The 18,002-nt window shown below is 36.4% G+C and overlaps 1 protein-coding gene across 13 annotated transcripts in view; it reads left to right on the forward strand.

The window, feature by feature from the left end:
• SRBD1 (S1 RNA binding domain 1) overlaps positions 1 to 18,002 on the forward strand; it is a 400,072-nt gene that overhangs the window by 162,795 nt on the left and 219,275 nt on the right. For all 13 annotated transcript variants that reach the window (XR_009248665.1, XR_009248664.1, XR_009248667.1 and 10 more), the window contains exons 17-18: positions 13,988 to 14,094; positions 15,377 to 15,553. Coding sequence is in view for 6 of the 13 variants with exons in the window: in XM_058684229.1 (XP_058540212.1) it covers positions 13,988 to 14,094; positions 15,377 to 15,553 (284 nt within the window). In the remaining 7 variants the exon portion in view is untranslated. The remainder of the gene's footprint in view (positions 1 to 13,987; positions 14,095 to 15,376; positions 15,554 to 18,002) is intronic.

The following is an 18,002-nucleotide window of genomic DNA, read 5'->3' on the forward strand; positions in this document are numbered from 1 at the left end:
ATTAATGCTTCACCTGTGGAAGTACATGAATATGGATTCTGTGCTGGTGTTGTCAGCCTCAGGTGTAATTGGGAAAAATGTACTGTCCACAGTTTTAATGGACCAGAAGATGTTTCATATATGGCTGTATGTGTGGCCACATATGAGTATATGTATGTGAATTTGGGGAGACAAAATGTATCCTTAATGCATATTATTGGAAATATGGACAGGGAACCTAGTTTTTACAATTTGGGGAGGAAACAACATTTTTTATTACTTTACATTATATCCTCCTTTTATCCCTACCCCCTGTCCCCACCTAACAATTTAAATAGTAGACTGTCAAAATTTCTATGCACAAGGATCTCTTTTTCTCTCTCTCTCTCTCACGTGCACATTCACACACACAGAAGTTTCAGATCAGATTTTCTACACACTGTGTTACTTTTAATTTATTAAAAGGGAGATTTCTCTCTCATGACTAAATGTTTGTACCCTACATTTTTCTTAAGTCTGCTTTTATGACTAAGCTATAAATCTTATAAACAGAGATTTACAGTGGAAATGCCGACTTCTTTGTATTATGTCAGGTCAAAATGTCTAGCTAATTGGTATGCATTTGTTCATGCATGTGTCATAAACCAGGATTATGTTTTAGTCCAGGTCCTATATTTGACCACACATGGGGCAGATAGGTGTGGTCCAGTTCAGATGTGTTAATGTTTTTCTTTTTTTGTGGTGAATTGGGTGGTATGAGGCATTGCTTTGGAAAAGCATGTGGGCAAGGCAGGCATTTAGGATTTATGGACCTTTACTTAGCTAGTATTGCCCTTATCTTTCTTCTACCATATCGACCCGTATCCACTAGGGGACATAAGAGCACCTACTAGAAGACAAAATGAAAGCCAAACTAGATTAGAATTTTAACACTGAACTAGTATGATAGCAAAGACTCATTTTTTAGCTTCATACTTCATAAAGAAGTTACACGTTATGTTTAAATTTTTTAATCATCATAACTTTTTAGGGCAGGATCTCAATGAGATAGTTCTTAATGAGAACTAACAAGCGGCTAACTAGCCAGTCTGTGCCATCTAACTGAGTGCATTTGTCATTAACTAAGTTCCTATGCGGTCTACTGAAGCTGTGCTGAGAATGATTCTGGATTTGCAAATTACTTTGTACAAAAAAGAATTACCTTTTAGGTTCAGGAGGTGAGATATCTGGGAAGAACATCTACCATCGGATGCCAAAGAACAAAAACCAGAAGTGGTCTATATGTTGTATCCCAGCCATCTGTTCCAGAGCTATGAATCCTGAGACTGAGCTGTAGTTAAGGGCATCACTGTTCCCAGCTTAATGATTCAGAAACTTAGGTATTTTTATTTATTTACCATTCTTTTTTCTTTTCTTTTAAGATATAATCTACAAACAAAAAAGGGCAAAGTGATACAGTGCAATAAGTTTTGACATGTGTAATCCATGCATATCAAGATGTAGAACTTTCCTCTCATCCCAGAAAATTTACAACTGTCCCTTCTCACACTCAGAACACGCATGTTTTCACCATAGATTAGTTTTGTCTGTTTTAGAATTTTACATAAATGGAATCATATAATGTATAGTCTGTTGCACCCGAGTTCTTCCAGTCAGCTTAACATGTGTGAGATTCATCCATGTTTTTGGATGTATCGGTAGTTCTTTTTAGTGCAGAATAGTATTCCATAATATGAACATAACTACATTTTTAACCCATTCTCTTATTAATGGACACCTGGGCTATTCCTAGTTTGGGGGGTTTTCTGTTTTTTCTTATTAGTCAATAAAACTGCCATAAATATTTTGTACAAGGTTTGGGAGAACATATTTAAAATTTTCCCTTAGATGAAAAAAATTTTTTTTTCTCTTAGGTAAAAACAATTAACAATTGAATTGCTACAGGTATTTTGAAGCTCTGTAATTAGGTAATAAGCATTTTGTGTTGAAGTCTTTTTTGTCTAATATTAATATATCCACTCTAGTCTTCGTAGTCTCAATATTTGCATAGTATATTTGTTTCGATCATTTTACCTCCAACCAATTTGTTTATAATTTACTGTATGTCTCTTGTTAATTGACAATCTTTGCCTTTTAATAGAAACATTTACTTCATTAACATTTAGTGTACTAATATGATTGAATTAAAATTTACAATTTTGCTATTTGTTTTCTATATATCCCATCTGTTTTCTATCCTTTCTTCCTTTTCTGCTTTATTTTAACAGAAAATGAAATAATTTTGAGTTTTCTGTTTTAACTCTTTTAGTAACTTTTCATCTGTACTTCTTGGCTTTTTTTTTTTTTTTTTGGTGGTCACTCTAGTGATTATAATTTATATTCTTTTCATAGTCTGCTGAGAGTTAATATTATACCACCTCACTACCCTTCATTCTTTGTGTGATTATTTTCATATATATATCCCAAACTATTCTGTAATTTTTGCTTTGAATGGTCGTATGTCTTTTAAATAAAATTAGAACATAATTATATATTTATCATATTTACCATCTGGTATCAATTTTCCTTAGTCTGAAGAATTCCCTTTAACATTTTTTATAGTGCTAATCTGCTGGCAGTGAGTTCTCATCTACCTTAAAGTGCCTTTATTTTTCCTTCTTTGAAAGATACAGAATTTGGTGTTTTTAACTTTGAGTCTTATTTTTTAATGCAGCACTTTATTTTTTTTATTTTTTTTAATGCTTATTTTTAATTTTTTTTATTTATTTTATTTTTTTTTAATATATGAAATTTATTGTCAAATTGGTTCCCATACAACACCCAGTGCTCATCCCAAAAGGTGCCCCCCTCAATACCCATCACCCAACCTCCCCTCCCTCCCACCCCCCATCAACCCTCAGTTTGTTCTCAGTTTTTTAACAGTCTCTTATGCTTTGGCTCTCTCCCACTCTAACCTCTTTTTTTTTTTTTTTTTTCCTTCCCCTCCCCCATGGGTTTCTGTTAAGTTTCTCAGGATCCACATAAGAGAATGCAGCACTTTAAAGATGTCATTTCTTCATCTCTGGTCTCTGTTGTTTCTGATAAGAAGTTAGCCATTTCTCCTGTTGTTCCTCATATGCAATGTGTCCTTTCTTTCTGTCTGCTTTTATAATTTTCTCTCTCTTTATTTTCCTGTAGTTTGACTAGCATATCCATAGATGTGGCTTTCTTAATATTTATCCTTCGTAAGATTCTTCACTGAGCTTCTCTGTTGTATACATTAAGTTTTTCAAAATATTTTGGGAATTTTGGTCATGACTTTTTCAAATTCTCTCTTCTTTTCAATTACACCTATTTAAATGTTTTGATATTGTCACACAGGCTGTGAAGGCTCTACTTTATCTCTGTTCTTCAGACAGAATGATTTCTGTTGATCTCCCTTTTTTCTCCTTATCTCCAGTCTGCTGTTAAACCCGTCCAGTAAGTTTTTCATTTCAGATACTATGTTCTCAGGTCTAGAATTTCCATTTTGTTATTTATAGTTTCCATTTATCTTCTGCTATTTCATATCTATTCATTTATGACCATATTTCCTTTGCATGAGTGAAAGTTCCTGTCTACTGTTTTCAATATCTGGGTTTATCCAAGGTTGGTTTCTATTTATTGATGGTTCTCCATGCCCATTCTGTTATGGGGCATATTTGCCTGCTTCTTTGTCTAGTTATTTTTTTATTGTATGGTGGACATTGTGATGATGTTGAGATTACAAATTCTGTTGTCTTCTTTTAAATAGTATTGAATTTTATTCCAGCAATCAGTTAATTTTCTGTCACATCAGATTGAATCTTATGAGGAGTGTTGTGGGTTTTTTGTAATAAACTTCAAACTTTTTAAAAACTTTATTTCTAGAACAGTTTTTAGATTCATAGCAAAATTGAATGGAAAGACAGTTTTCATATCCTCTTTGTCCCCACATATGCACTATCTTCCTGTCAACTTCCTGCACCAGAATGGTACATTTATTACAATTGACACATTAATATCGCCCAAAGTCCACAGTTTATATGAAGATTCTCTTTTGGTATAATACATTCTGTGGGTCTTGACAACTGTTTAGTGACATGTATCCACCATTATAGTATACAAAGCAGTTTTACTACCCTAAAAATCCTCTGTGCTGTGCTGATTCCTCCCTCTTTTCCTGATAATCACTGGTCTTTGTATTATCTCCATAGTTTTTCATTTTCCATAATTCGATAGAGGTAGAACCATATAATGTGTAGCCTTTTTAGACTGGCTTCTTTCACATAGTAATATGCATTTAAGGTTCCTCCGAATCTTACCAGGGCTTGATGGCACATTTCTCCTTAGCAGTGATTAATATTCCATTGGCTGGATGTGCCAGTTTATCCATTTACCTCCTGCAGAACATCTTGGTTGCTTTCATGTCGTGACAGATAGTCCCCTATTTGTAGTGGTTTCACTTAGGATTTTTCAACTTTAAGATGGTGTGAAAGCAATACACATTCCGTAGAAACCATACTTGGAATTTTGAGTTTTCATCTCTTCCTGAGCTAGCAACATGGGGTATGATGCTCTCGTGATACTGGGCAGCTGTAGCAAGCACAGCTCCCAGTTAGCCACATGAGCCTGAGGGTAAACAACGAGGCTTACAACCATTCTGTACCCATACAGACATTCTGTTTTTCACTTTCAGGACAGTATTTAATGAATTACAGGAGATATTTAACACTTTATTATAAAACAGTTTTTGTGTTAGATGATTTTGCCCAGCTGTAGGCTAATGTAAGTGTTCTGAACATGTTTAAGGTAGGCTGGGCTAAGCTATCATGTTCAGTAGGTTAGGTGGATTCAATGCACTTTTGACCTAGTGATATTTTCAACTTCCGGTGGGCATATTGGGATGTAACGCCATCGTAATTCAAGTAAGGTCTGTATAAATAAATCTGCTGTTTTCTGGAGGGGATTGTAGAGAATTGGTATAATTTCTCCCTCAAATGTTTCGTAGAATACACCAGTGAATTTATCTGGACAAGGATTACTTAATAAACTTTGTTAGGATGGGTGTAGAGTCACCCCCTACTCTAGAACTACAATAGCTCCACTTTTTTTTTTATATGAAATTTATTGTCAAATTGGTTTCCATACAACACCCAGTGCTCATCCCAAAGGATACAGGAGTGCTGATGCATAGGGGCACTTGTACCCCAATGTTTATAGCAGCACTTTCAACAAGAGCCAAATTATGGAAAGAGCCTAAATGTCCATCAACTGATTAATGGATACAATAGCCCCACTTCTAAGGCCTGTCCATTCTAAAGTGTTATTGGAGTATCTGGGTGTTCATAGGTTTCTCCACTGTTGGCTGATAGGGACATTCTGTGTCTCCCAGCTCTGTGCATTTTCAGGAGTCTCTGTATAGTCCAAAACTCCCAGGCAGCTGTTTTCTAACTTGTCTTATAGAGTCTTGTCCTGGTGCCCTGGGTATATGCAGCTTAGTATTTGGCTAAATACTTTCAGAGTGTCATACAAATTTCTGGAGTTCTACTCTTTAAAGCTCCGTTCTCTCTGGTATCCCACTCTTAAAAGTCCAGTTACTTCAGCTGGCCAGAACTCTAATCTTTGCTTCCCCAGCTCAGTGAGATGGCTGTGCTCTGCTAGCCACTTCCCCGTGCCACAGTCTCCAAAGTCAGACAGATCATGGGCAGCTATGGGACTCATCTCATGTAGCTCTCCTCTCTCTAGAATCATAGACCTGCATTGCTTATTGTCTAACATCTAAAATTAGATATATTATGCCTGGCTTTCTAGTTGTTTATGGTGGGAAAAATACTCTGGTACAAATTACTCGATTGTAAATAAAGGAGAAGTCTTAACTGAGAATAAACTGAAGGTTGATGGGGGGTGGGAGGGAGGGGAAAGTGGGTGAAGGGCATTGAGGAGGGCACCTGTTGGGATGAGCACTGGGTGTTGTATGGAAACCAATTTGACAATAAATTTCATTAAAAAAAAAGTAGAAGTCTTGCTTTTTTTTCAAAATATCTCTAACCAGATATTAATGTGCACACATGTAGGCACAGACTCCATAGGCCTAACATAGAAAAGCTGCCGAGGCTTTGGGAGCTGAGTGGAGATTCCAGAGGTTATACATTGCCCTGGAAACACAGGGGTTCTAGCCATCCATAGTGGGAAGACGTCACTGGAAGAACTGTAGGCACTCCTTTGAGAACCCCCAGAAGATCCATGCCTTAAGAGTGGGGCTACTCTAGCCCTAGAGTCAGGGTAGAAGGTTGGGTTCTAAAAATTAGTTTCCATTTGTCTTGTGCAGGACAAGGAAGACAGTTGCCCCAGGGATCTTTCTGTCAAGTTGGCTTGAATAAATTGGTTTCTGTTAAATAGCGTAAGTTAATGCAAACTAAACTGGGTGCCTAAATACTGAGTTAGCAATAAAGGAGTCTTCAGCATACCTTCCATGTGATTTTTTTAAGGGAGGAGGATTTACAAAGATAATCTCTTCCTGTGTTGTTTTTCCCCCTCTTATGACCACTGGCCATACTTCATGTTTCCAGGTCTGGAAAAAAGTCCCTCCAGTACTGAAAGACTGATGCCCTTTGCCGTCTTAATTCCCAGAGTCCCATAAGCCTAATGAATTGTTCACTGTATAATTTGTTCATTTAAAAATAAAAATATGCTGTTAGTGTTCAAACTATTTTTTCTTAAAAGAATGCGTTTATGAAGAAATATTTTAAAGGCTTTTATCAAGAGCATTTGTCTCATTACATATAAATATCTCTGATCTAGTAGAGCTAGAACACGTAGGTTTTTAGAAGATTAAATACAGTATTTCTATGGTGCTGACCGTTGTCTTAGTCTGGAAAGGGAATACTGTATACTGGCTTTGAAGAAGTAGAGAAAGAGCTACTCTTAAGCACATATTCTATTTTCTGAAATGTCTCCATTCTTCTATCAGTTCTGCCTTTCGTGGGTCATCAGTACCCACTCCCCTAGATGACTTCTTAAAACTGTCACATGTCAAAGAAAAGTCAATGCAAGATGAGGAAGTCACCTTGCTTTATGTGATTGACTAGACTTTCCCTGTAAAGCTTGTTTGCATCTTTAATTCCTAATTGCATTTTGTATTTTGATGATAGTAAGAGGTAGGAAGAACCATGAGTGAGTGATTAATTTATAAAGAAAATACTCAAGAATATTATAGGGAAAACAACTTGGGAATAAATTTAAAGTTTAGTATGGAATATGCGAAGTGCAGTTTCACTGCTGTAAAAGTTATAGTCCACAGACAAGGTTTCGTCTGGAAGGACTTTTTAAAAATAGCTGTGAGATAATTTTAGTGCTTCAGGACAAAAAAAAAAAAAAAAAAAGAGCAGTTTGGATCAGCAATTCTTCAGAAGTTTGTGGTGGAGTAATAATAAAAACGTGGATTCTGACCTCAAAAAAGCTGACTGGCATGAATGAGTGCTTCTATTCCTAAAATCTCATAAATTTTAGGTAAAAATGTAATGGCCCAAACAATATTTCTTAGAATTTGAAACAGACTGTTTCTACAATTCAAGTAACTTATCCAACAATTCAGTTAGATAACTTTTTAAAAAATGGAGTAATTCATTTTTCTGGCATCAAGGCCTTGACCATTAGCATAGCCAGTCCTGGGGTCCTCCTGCTCTTCTACTCATGACTGCCAGTAGGGGTGTGTGCCTCATCTCAGCTTTTCACAGATGTCAACTGGGCTTCTTAAAGGCATGGACTTCATATGTTTTTTCCTGTACTCACAACACCCAGCGCAGCCGGCCCAGTGCCTGGTGCATAACAGTCGCTTAGAAAACGTTTTTAGAATGACAGAATCAATGCCTCTGCTTTACTGCCACAGATATTATTGTGGGACAGTATGGAACTTCGTTCATTATTTCCTCCCCTAAAGGTAGGTGATTTGTACTTTTAGAAAACAGTGTTAATTTTTTAATACTTTTCCTAAGCAAAAAGTTGGGGAAGAATGTAGGCCAAACCCAGGAGTATAGGTCACAGCAATTCTTGCAGAAAATTTTCTAACGTAAGTCTCCCTACTAGAGGAATTAAAAAATATTTGAACTCCATAAGTTATCTTACAGGGTGTTTTGGTAAATAGCTGTTCTAATTTACATGTTTTAAGACTTCATAATAGTTCACATTGGTGACTATAATTTATTTGTATCAGTCCCATCTGAGTGTATTTTTAGATTGTGCGTACACACACATCCTATCTTTGCACATATCTTTCTATTTCCTTAGAATAAATTCTTAACGTGTGAAGATGCCACATTATATTACATGCGAATTTTGTACAGTTGTTGTAAGGATTAAATTAGATAATATTGTAAAGCCTTATAACAATGCCTGACAGTAAAATCTCAAGGGTTTTTGGTAGTAAGGTTATTGGTTGCTGTTTTTGTTGTCTCAAACCTTCCCACTAGACCGTGAGCCCCTTGATACAATAACATCAGTTAGAAAAACATCAGAGATCCCAATTCCACATGACTTGAACAATAAGTAAATTTATTATTCTTTATTAAATAGTAGAGAAATTTCATTACAATAAGGTCAGAGCAGTGGTGAGTTCAGAACTGGTTAATATAAAGTCTCAAGAGTATCATGAAGAACTACATTCCAGCCATGTGTGCCACCTGCCATCCTCACGGAGTCAGCTTTGTCCTCAAGCTTGTCCCAATCACATGATACAGTGCTTACCCTGGCTCCAGTAGTCCTATTTGAATGAAAAGAAGAAAAGATCCAGCTCTTCATAAGGCTCTATATACAAGGGTCTTTATTTAAGTTAGTCTTTAACCTCTCAGTAAAGAAGGCTTATTCTAAAGCCCTTAGAAGATTTACCCTTGTATTTCATTTGCCATCATGGAATAAATGGAATGGGACCACCATGACTGGCTTAGACCATTATTTTTCATACCCTTTGATCGTGATACACAGTAGGAAGTACATTTTATACCATAACCAAGATACCTATCACACATGTATGTGTATATGTATACGTCTTACACAATTAAACATAATTCAAAATAAAAGCTTCTCAAAGTAATACCCTTATACCTATGATAAAGTTAAATACCATTTTTCTTTATAATTAAATACAAGGTTTTTTAACCCTCAAATACAAAAAAATTAGGAAGATTTAATTCAGTGTATAGGTATAATGTTCATGAATTTGTTCCAGTCTGGAATAAATGAGGACAATGAGCATATATGGTACACTATTAAGCCTACTATTTTAAATCCTGATTGAATCAAAATTGAAAATATGGAGCACTTGGGTGGCTCAGTTGGCTGAGCATCTGACTCTTGATTTCTGCTCAGGTCTTGATATCACAGTTCATGGGATTGAGCCCCGCGTCGGGCTTTGCGCTGTGGGATTCTCTTTCTCTGCCCCTCCCCTGCTTGCACTCTCTGTCTCTGACTCTCTCTCTCTCTCTCTCTCTCTCTCTCTCTCTCTCAAAATAAATAAATAAATATTTTAAAAGGACATAATTTAAAAAAATTGAAGATACTTTTTCACATAACTAGGTCACTGAGTGGTAAAATAATCTTAGTGATAATTCATGCAGATAAGACTCCTGAGTGAGTTCTACACTCAAGGAGACAGGCTGCAAAGTACCTGCATACCAGGAGTTGGATCAGTGAGAACCATCTTGGAAGCTGCCTAGCACAGAATATAGAAACGTAAGACAACTAAGTGTAGTGTGTGATGCTGGATTGAATTCTGGATGGGGAGGAAAAATACTGTAAGTACAATTGGGGGAGTTGATGAAATTTGAGTATGGGCTCTACATTAGATAATAGTACATCGGTGATAACTTTTCTGATTTTGATTATTCTATGGTGGTATGTAAGACAGTGTCTTTGTTGTTTGCAAATATACACTGAGGTACTTATTTGAGGGAAAGCTAAGGAAATTCCTTGCATGTTATCCTCTGATTTTGAGATCACTTCAAAATTTTAAAGTTTAAAAATGCCAAGAGAAAGTATTTTTCACCTGAAAAAAAATATGTATGTGGTTCTTGAGTCCACGTATACTGAATGCATCCTATGTATATCATGTGTTTAATCCTTCTAATATACTGTTGGGTTTTGTTTGCTAGTATTTTGTTGAGGATGTTTGCATCTATCTTCACAAGGAATATTGGTCTATAGTTTTCTTTACTGATGTTATCTTTGTTTGGCTTTGACTTCAGAGTAATGCTGGCCTCATAGAATGAGTTAGGAAGGGTTCTCCTCTCTTCTGTTTTCTAGAAGAGTTTGAAAAGGATTAGTGTTAATTCTTTTTTAATGTTTGGTAGAATTCATCAAGCTGTCTGGTCCTGGGCTTTTCTTTGTTGGGAGATTTTTGATTACTGATTGAATCTCTTGCTTTAAGTCTGTTCAGATTTTCTTATTTCTTCTTGAGCCCATTTTTGGCAATTTCTGTGTTTCTAGGAACTTGTCCATTTTTTATTGCTTTGCAGTTTATCTAGTTTAATTTGTTTTTAAATTTTTTATATACATTTATTTATTTTTGAGAGACAGAGAGAGACAGAGCACAAGTGGGGAAGGGACAGAAAGAGAAGAAGACACAGAATCAGAAGCAGTTTCCAGGCTCTGAGCTGTCAGCACAGGGCCTGATGTGGGGCTCGAACTCACAAGCCGTGAGATCATGACCTGAGCTGAAGTCGGACGTTCAACCGACTGAGCCCCCAGGCGCCCCTTATCTAGTTTAATTTGTATTGAACAAGAATGCATTTTTATATTGTGTATATATATGTGATTCGGTTTTATGTGAATTTATACTTAAACCATACAAAATAAATCTGTCATAAAACTGCCTTCCCTTGCCTTGCATACGTGACCTAAAAGGCATTTATCATGTTGGTGTTTTGAACATTCCATTGGCTTCACATCCTTACCAATACTTGGTATTTTCCATCTTTTGCATCTTAGCCATTTTGGTAGGGATGTTCCCAGTGTTTTTGTTTGGTTTTTAATTTTGCAGGTTTTATACTGTCATCTACAAACACATTGTTACCAACAATGCCATCTGGGGTCGATCATTTTTATTGTTTTGTGTATTTGTAAAATCATTTTTAAGTTTATTTTAAAGTCTTACAGGGTTTTGGTTTTTTTTTTTTTTCTATTTAAAATGTGCCTCAAGTCCAGTTGAATGGAGGAGTCAGCATTTTCTCTCATTTTTGTCACTGTTAACACTTCCAAATCTAGTAGTTGAGCTTGCTTCATTGCTTTTCTTTTTCCTCAGAGTTTATGGTGCTTAAGGTCAACTTGAGCTAACTTAGTTAAAATATTACAATTGCTAATAATTCAAAAAGTGTTACACTCAGTAACATCCTTTCTGAAAAATACAGTGAAAGTTTGTAACTAAACTTGGTTGAAAGAATCAGAACTTTGCCAATAGATGATAAACTTCTCATACTTTCTTTGATACTCTGCTTCATAAACTTGTAAAGTTACTCTTTAACCTTTCCGTCAATCTGTGACAGTCATTTATTAAAAGATCTAATGAGACAACCAGGAACATTGAAATTGAAATTGTCCATGTTCCTGGCCAATTTATGTATCCCTCTCACGTGGTACCCTCACCTGGTTGCATTATTGATTGTACTGTTTATTCCATGTTGAATATGTGCAACATGCTCTGTGTGGGTTATTTCTGTCTTGACTTTTCTGTGCTGCTGGCCAGCCACCAAATTAACTTTATGACCCTCTAATTGATCACAACCCTCAGCTTGAAAACCATTGATTTTACTGTTATTATCATCTGCTGCAGTGAGGCCAGTCTCCCCAAATCATATGGTCTTCCAGGGATGGGGTGGATGCATGGAACACAGTCACATTTCTGTTTGGAAGGAGGAAAAGAGGGTTGGAGACTAGAGGTTAGGCAACCAAGACCGTCCAGCTACAGGGACTACTTACCAAGCATCTGGTGTGGTTTGACATATGTGGGGTTGTTTGCCTTTATTCTAATGGCTCGCAACTATGACTTTTAGTTTTTCCTATTTGCTTATAGTTTTGTCTCTTTCCTCAGATACTTTTCTTGTCCCTGTCATGGTGCTTGCTGCTACGTTGTCTGCCATCTCCTACCTTCTCATTTTTAAACTGTCCCTTTTCATTTTGCTGTTTCTCATCTACTTAGGCCAAGAAGACTCTCCAGCTTCTTAAAAGTTGTGCCTCAAAAGTAATCAGGTTCTTAGCAGGGTCTTAGGTTTTTCTTTATGATCCTTTTCATGATTATGTTTGCTTATTAGGACTTTTAAAATTATGTCTGTAGTTTTTAGCTGTGGCCTAGATAACTAGGTTATCTCTGAAATATGAGAATACTCCTGCACCCTTCAGTCTTCCAGAACAAAAACTTCTATTACTAAAAGATAATAGTGTAATTACAATCCTTAAGGACTCTATTTACTCTATGGTCTTTGTAAGAGTTTAAGGTTATCAAACTTAACCTTGTTTTCTTGAGACAAATGGGGAAGGATGCTGACCTATAGTTTCACATCTGGGAACAACAACTAGAGTACCTTTAAGTTTAGAATTATGAATAACATCAAGTGTATTAGGAGGTACTCATTGTGGTAATCTGGCTTCAGTTAGCCAACAAATAACTTACCTTCAAATACTGTGTTTCATAAATACTAAGATGCACATTTTCTTACATTTTAACATCTCTGAAATCAGGATGCTTAACAATTAATGGTGTCCTAAAAAAATTAAAAAAAAAAAAAATTAATGGTGTCCTATGGTTGCTGTTGGCCCCGGGGCATATCGTGGTGTAGTTTCTGTGCGAACTTGATTATTAATCTTGGAGCCATGACTGAACTGCAGGCCCTTCGCTGTTTTAGTCAGCAAGCTATTGAACAATAAAACACTTAAGGATCTTTAAGGAAAGAATAGAGTTTTGTTGCTGTCCAAAATCTCTTCTGTTGATACTTTCTGTTCAGATTAAGGTAGAACTACTACCACAGCTTACAGAATGAGCATCAGAAGCTTTAAAGAAACTCTCAGAGACTATGGAGTATAACTGTTTCAGGAAATGCTCCATGACCTGGGATCTTAAGAGTTCAAGGGCAATACTGAATGGAGAAATTTGGACATCTAAGGCTCCGAGTAAAAAAGTGGTTCAGAAGAGTTGAATGCTGAATGTGAAGAAATTTTAGAAATACCTTAACCAGTTTAGATTGCTTATATTTTCCTTTTTATCTGTGCATAATAGATGATTTAAGAACTTCCTAATAAGTCTAAAAGAATTCTTTCAGTATTTAAAAAAGTAAAATTTTCAAGTAATAAGAAAGCATCGTGTCATGATTTAACAGGCAGTGTAGTTTCTTTCTTAGTGGTGCGTCAACTAACAGTGCCTTTGATAAGCAATAATATCTTCACTGTGATGAAACAGAGTTTGATTTACTGTCACACTTCTTGTGTATTAGTGTACTGCTTCCTATGATAATTTACGCTTTCTTCTCCTAAGAGGAACTAAGGAACAATGCACATGTGAGTGAAGGTAACACCACCAGGCAGCGTGTGAATGATGGAGACCAGTAGGTCTCCAAGTGTGTTCCTCGGAGCAGCATCGGCAGCACCACCTGGGGGCTTATTCGCATGCAGATTCTCAGGCCCCACCCCAGACCCACTGAGTCAGCCTGTGTTTTAACAAGCCCTACGGGTGATTTTGATACCATGCTAAAGTTTGAGAACTACTGTTTGGGCAGAATTCTGGGAAAGGGAAACTTACTGGTGCTGTTCTATTGAGGTTAGGTATATGAGTGATTTAGAGGGTAAGAAAACATAGATTCCTTAAGTTCAGGTCAGTTACATGCTCACAGTGTGTTTAAGAAAAGTGAAAAAATGTACTACGTTGTGTCTCAGCCAGCTGCCGGTGACACAGGTATATAATGGAGTAGTCCAAAACCTGCCTGTCTTGCTTTCACTTTTGGTTGACTTTTGATCTTTGTCTTTTTAGCATGACGTATCTCAGACTTTGCTCAAGGCAACACTGGACAGTGTTGTAGAAGAATGTGTCAGCTTTGTGGGAGTGGATATTAACATCTGTTCTGAAGTTTTGTTGAGGTGAGACGAGAGGTCTGTGGCTGAAGATCACAGAATCTTCAGTTTAACTGGCTGTTCAGTTCAAACTGAGCTAACATAAGGAGACACATGTATGAAGTTGTCAAGTATAAAAAACCTCTGAGTTCCTACCTTGCTCTAGGTAATCAGTTTGAGGGGAAGACATCGTTCAAAAAAAGACTTATAACAATTCACATTATCCTTTTTAATACTGCAAATCTAAAGTGAAGAGCATATGGTAACCATTGAGTGCATTAGTGTTGCTAATAGAACTTAAATAAGGTTAACATGGAAAAGAGCTGTTTCCCACCACATGAGAGTAGATATTTTTCACTAGTTCAGTCTCTTGCATACATCTGTCAAAGCTGGCAGTAACCAGAAGATAAATTCTGAGGGTTCAAAGTATGGTTACCATATTTTTACCTGGAATCTGCAAGTCACATATCAAAATCTTTATCGTACTATAATCATGTCTTATATACCCTTTTTAGTGTGGTTATAGAAGAGCTGCTTTTTTCCGGTCATAGTTTGGCATTTATTACACAAGTCTGCTGATGCAGCATGAAATTCTGGACCTCTGTAAAAGATCTAGACTTCTTTGCTTTGAGATTAGTATAGCAGAAAATATCCCTTACATTTAAAGGTGTTGACTTTCTACCACAGCTACAAACATTCCATAATTTCATGTATAAAATTCAGTAATAGAATTAAGAATCTCTTAAATAGTAATTTTTAAAGTTAGCACCAAGCAAACTACCTAATGATAGAGTTTTTATATTTTTAAACTAACCAGGACAGTCATGACTTTCTATAGTTTAAGGCTTTATGTTAATGAGAATAGGCTGATTAAAAAAAAAACAGGGTACTACAACACAGCTGAAGCTATTGTAACTTTTGCTCCTAACTCACTTTGTAAACTAAGCAGGAATAGGCAGAATTATTACTTGATTCAGAAACAGGAGGAACATGAGTAGTATAGAATTACTGTGGGGAACAATTCTTTTCTTTTCCCAGTGTCCATCAGTTTACCAGCATCTTTATGACCGCTGCTGGTTTTGTCATTAGTTTGCATTGTGTTGTCCTTGCCTCCTCTTGGACAACTCTTTCCCCTTTGTCTTTTTTATTTAACTCCCCTTTGGATTTACTTAACTTAGAGCCATATGACAGTATGTAATTGCAATGGTTTTTATGATGCATATCGTTGACTTTCCAGATGAGATCTTTTCTTTGATTATTCTTAGAACTATTGTATCTACCACATTATTCATTTTGTTTATTTTTTTAGGCATATTGCAGGACTCAATGCCAACCGAGCCAAAAATATTATTGAATGGCGAGAGAAAAATGGACCCTTTGTCAACCGAGAACAGCTAAAAAAAGTGAAAGGGCTGGGTCCAAAATCTTTCCAACAGTGTGCTGGCTTCATCAGAATCAACCAGGATTATATTAGAACATTTTGCAGGTGATTATTAAAGTGTGCGCTTTGGGTTCTGTTACCAACCTTCTCTGTTACTGTTGCCCATCCTGCTCACTGGCCTAAATCCTAGGTGTCCATTTGTTCAGTCCTTCAGTATATGTTGACTCTAATCTTTGCTCGGCACTGGGAATCCAGCAGTGAACAAATCAACAAATTCCATGTTCTCGTGAAGTTAAATTTTAACACAAGGCAAACAATAAATAAACTAGTAAAATAAATAGTTTCAGATGTAGTAAATATTATACACATTAAAACAGAGTGATATGACACTGTCTTGGGGAGTGGTACAACTGCTTTCAATGAGTTATTCATTGAAAAGTTATTTGAGCTGAATTTTGAATGAAATGAAGGAGCTAACCACACAGGGATTAGAGGGAAAGCATTATAGGAAGAGCATGCGGGATGTGTGCAAGGTCCTAAGGCACGACCAAATTTGGTGTATTCGGGAAATGAAACTAAGGCCAATGTGATTGGAGCATCACAAGTGGGAAGGACCGGTACAAGAAGAGGTGACAAAGAGGACTTCACAACAGCCACTTCATATTGACAGCTGTTTCCCTAAGTATACTTGGGCCTCCCCACACCCTCCTCCCTGACCAAAGCATAATTGTCAGTTGTGTAGATTGAGAGCTAAATTCTTGCTCTTAATTTCTAATCCTGCTAGCACAAAAGCAAAGAATTTGGGTAAACTTCGCATTTTGTAATCATGAAAGAATAGTTTTTATGTACTTGCTACTTTGGGACTACCTGTCTCTATTCGTTTCTATTATGTTTTTCTTTTGACAAAATTATAATAAAGGGGCGCCTGGGAGGCTCAGTCAGTTAAGTGGCCGACTTCAGCTCAGGTCATGATCTCGCAGTTTGTGAGTTTGAGCCTCACCTTGGGCTCTGTGCTCAGAGCATGGAACCTGCTTCGGATTCTGTGTCTTCCTCTCTCTGTGCCCCTCCCCTGCTTGTGCTCTGTCTCTCTCTCAAAAATAAGTAAACATTAAAAAAATTTTTTTAATAAAAAATTGTAATAAAAGTAATATGGAAAAATAATCTTTAGTCTGGCAAAGACTAATAAGGGAAAACCAGACCCACTGGACAGTAATAATGATAATAATAATAATGGAAAACCAGCCCCACTGATAATAATAATATTAACAATATAAAGTTATAGTTACATAACTGGTTTTGATGTAGAAATAGATGAGAATAGAGTCTGCAATTCACCAAAATATAGACAGAATTTAGTTTATGATAAAGGTGGAGTTTCAAACACTGGTATTATGACAGCTGGCAGGAATTTGATATGTGTAGGGGAAACTGTAGTTGCACCTCATACCTTATACCCAAATAAATCCCAGATGGATCACAGACTTAAAAAGAAGAAGTGAAACTGCAAAAGTACCAGGAGACAACATGGGTAAATTTTGCAGAGGATTGGAGTGGCAGAAGGCCTTTTCTAAGTAGACCACAAAACCCAGAAGCCAGAAATGAAAAACAACGGAGGATAAAATAATCCCATGTTTCTTAGTTTATATGTTTTTTGAACACTGAGTTAGAACAGTATAAAAAATAAATGAAAAGGAAAGAGTACCTCAGCTTCTGACTTCAAATAGTTTCTGATATATTGCTTCCTGAAAGTAAATTTATACTTCTATCAACTTGTATGTTTATTATTTAAAAATTCAGGGGCGTCTGGGTGGCTCAATGGGTTGAGCATCCAACTCTTGATTTTAGCTCAGGTCATGATCCCAGGGTTGTGGGTGCTGCTCTGAGCGTGGAGCCTACTTAAGATTCTCTCTTGCTCTCTCGCTCTCACTCTCCCTCTCTCGCTCTCTCCCTCCCTGTGCCCCTCTCCCCTGTTTGCATGCTCTTTAGAAAAAAAAAAAAAAAAAAAGGATTGTGCTATGCAACTATTTGCAACTTGCTTTATTTGTTTCAGTAATACATCTTGGTTTTCTTTCCACATATTACATATAGATATAGATCATTATTTATGGTGTCTGCATAGTATTTAGTTTGTGGGGGAAACCATAGCTTAATCTAATCAGTATCCTATTGATGAACATTTGAGTTATTTTTAAAGCCTTATATTTTTTCAACTGATAATGAAGTACTTGAAGTTTCATGACTGTTACATCTTCTTGGTAACTCATACCTTTGTTCGAAATGGACTGTTGCTATCTCATTGAGTGTTTTGTGCATTGAAATCTATTTTGTTTGCTAGCTATGTTGCTACACTTGCCTTTTCAGTATGCTTGGTATTTTTTTATTTTCAAACTTTCTGTGACATTTAATTTTTGTTACAACTCTTGTAGATCGATAGATTTCATGGGTTTATCCAATTTTAATTAATACATTCACATTTACTACATTTATTGATATTTTGGACTTCATCTATCGTATATTTTCTCTTCATCATGCTTTCTGATTTTCTCTCATGCTG

Source organism: Neofelis nebulosa, chromosome 9 (genome assembly GCF_028018385.1).
Source record: "Neofelis nebulosa isolate mNeoNeb1 chromosome 9, mNeoNeb1.pri, whole genome shotgun sequence".
NCBI lineage: Eukaryota > Metazoa > Chordata > Mammalia > Carnivora > Felidae > Neofelis > Neofelis nebulosa.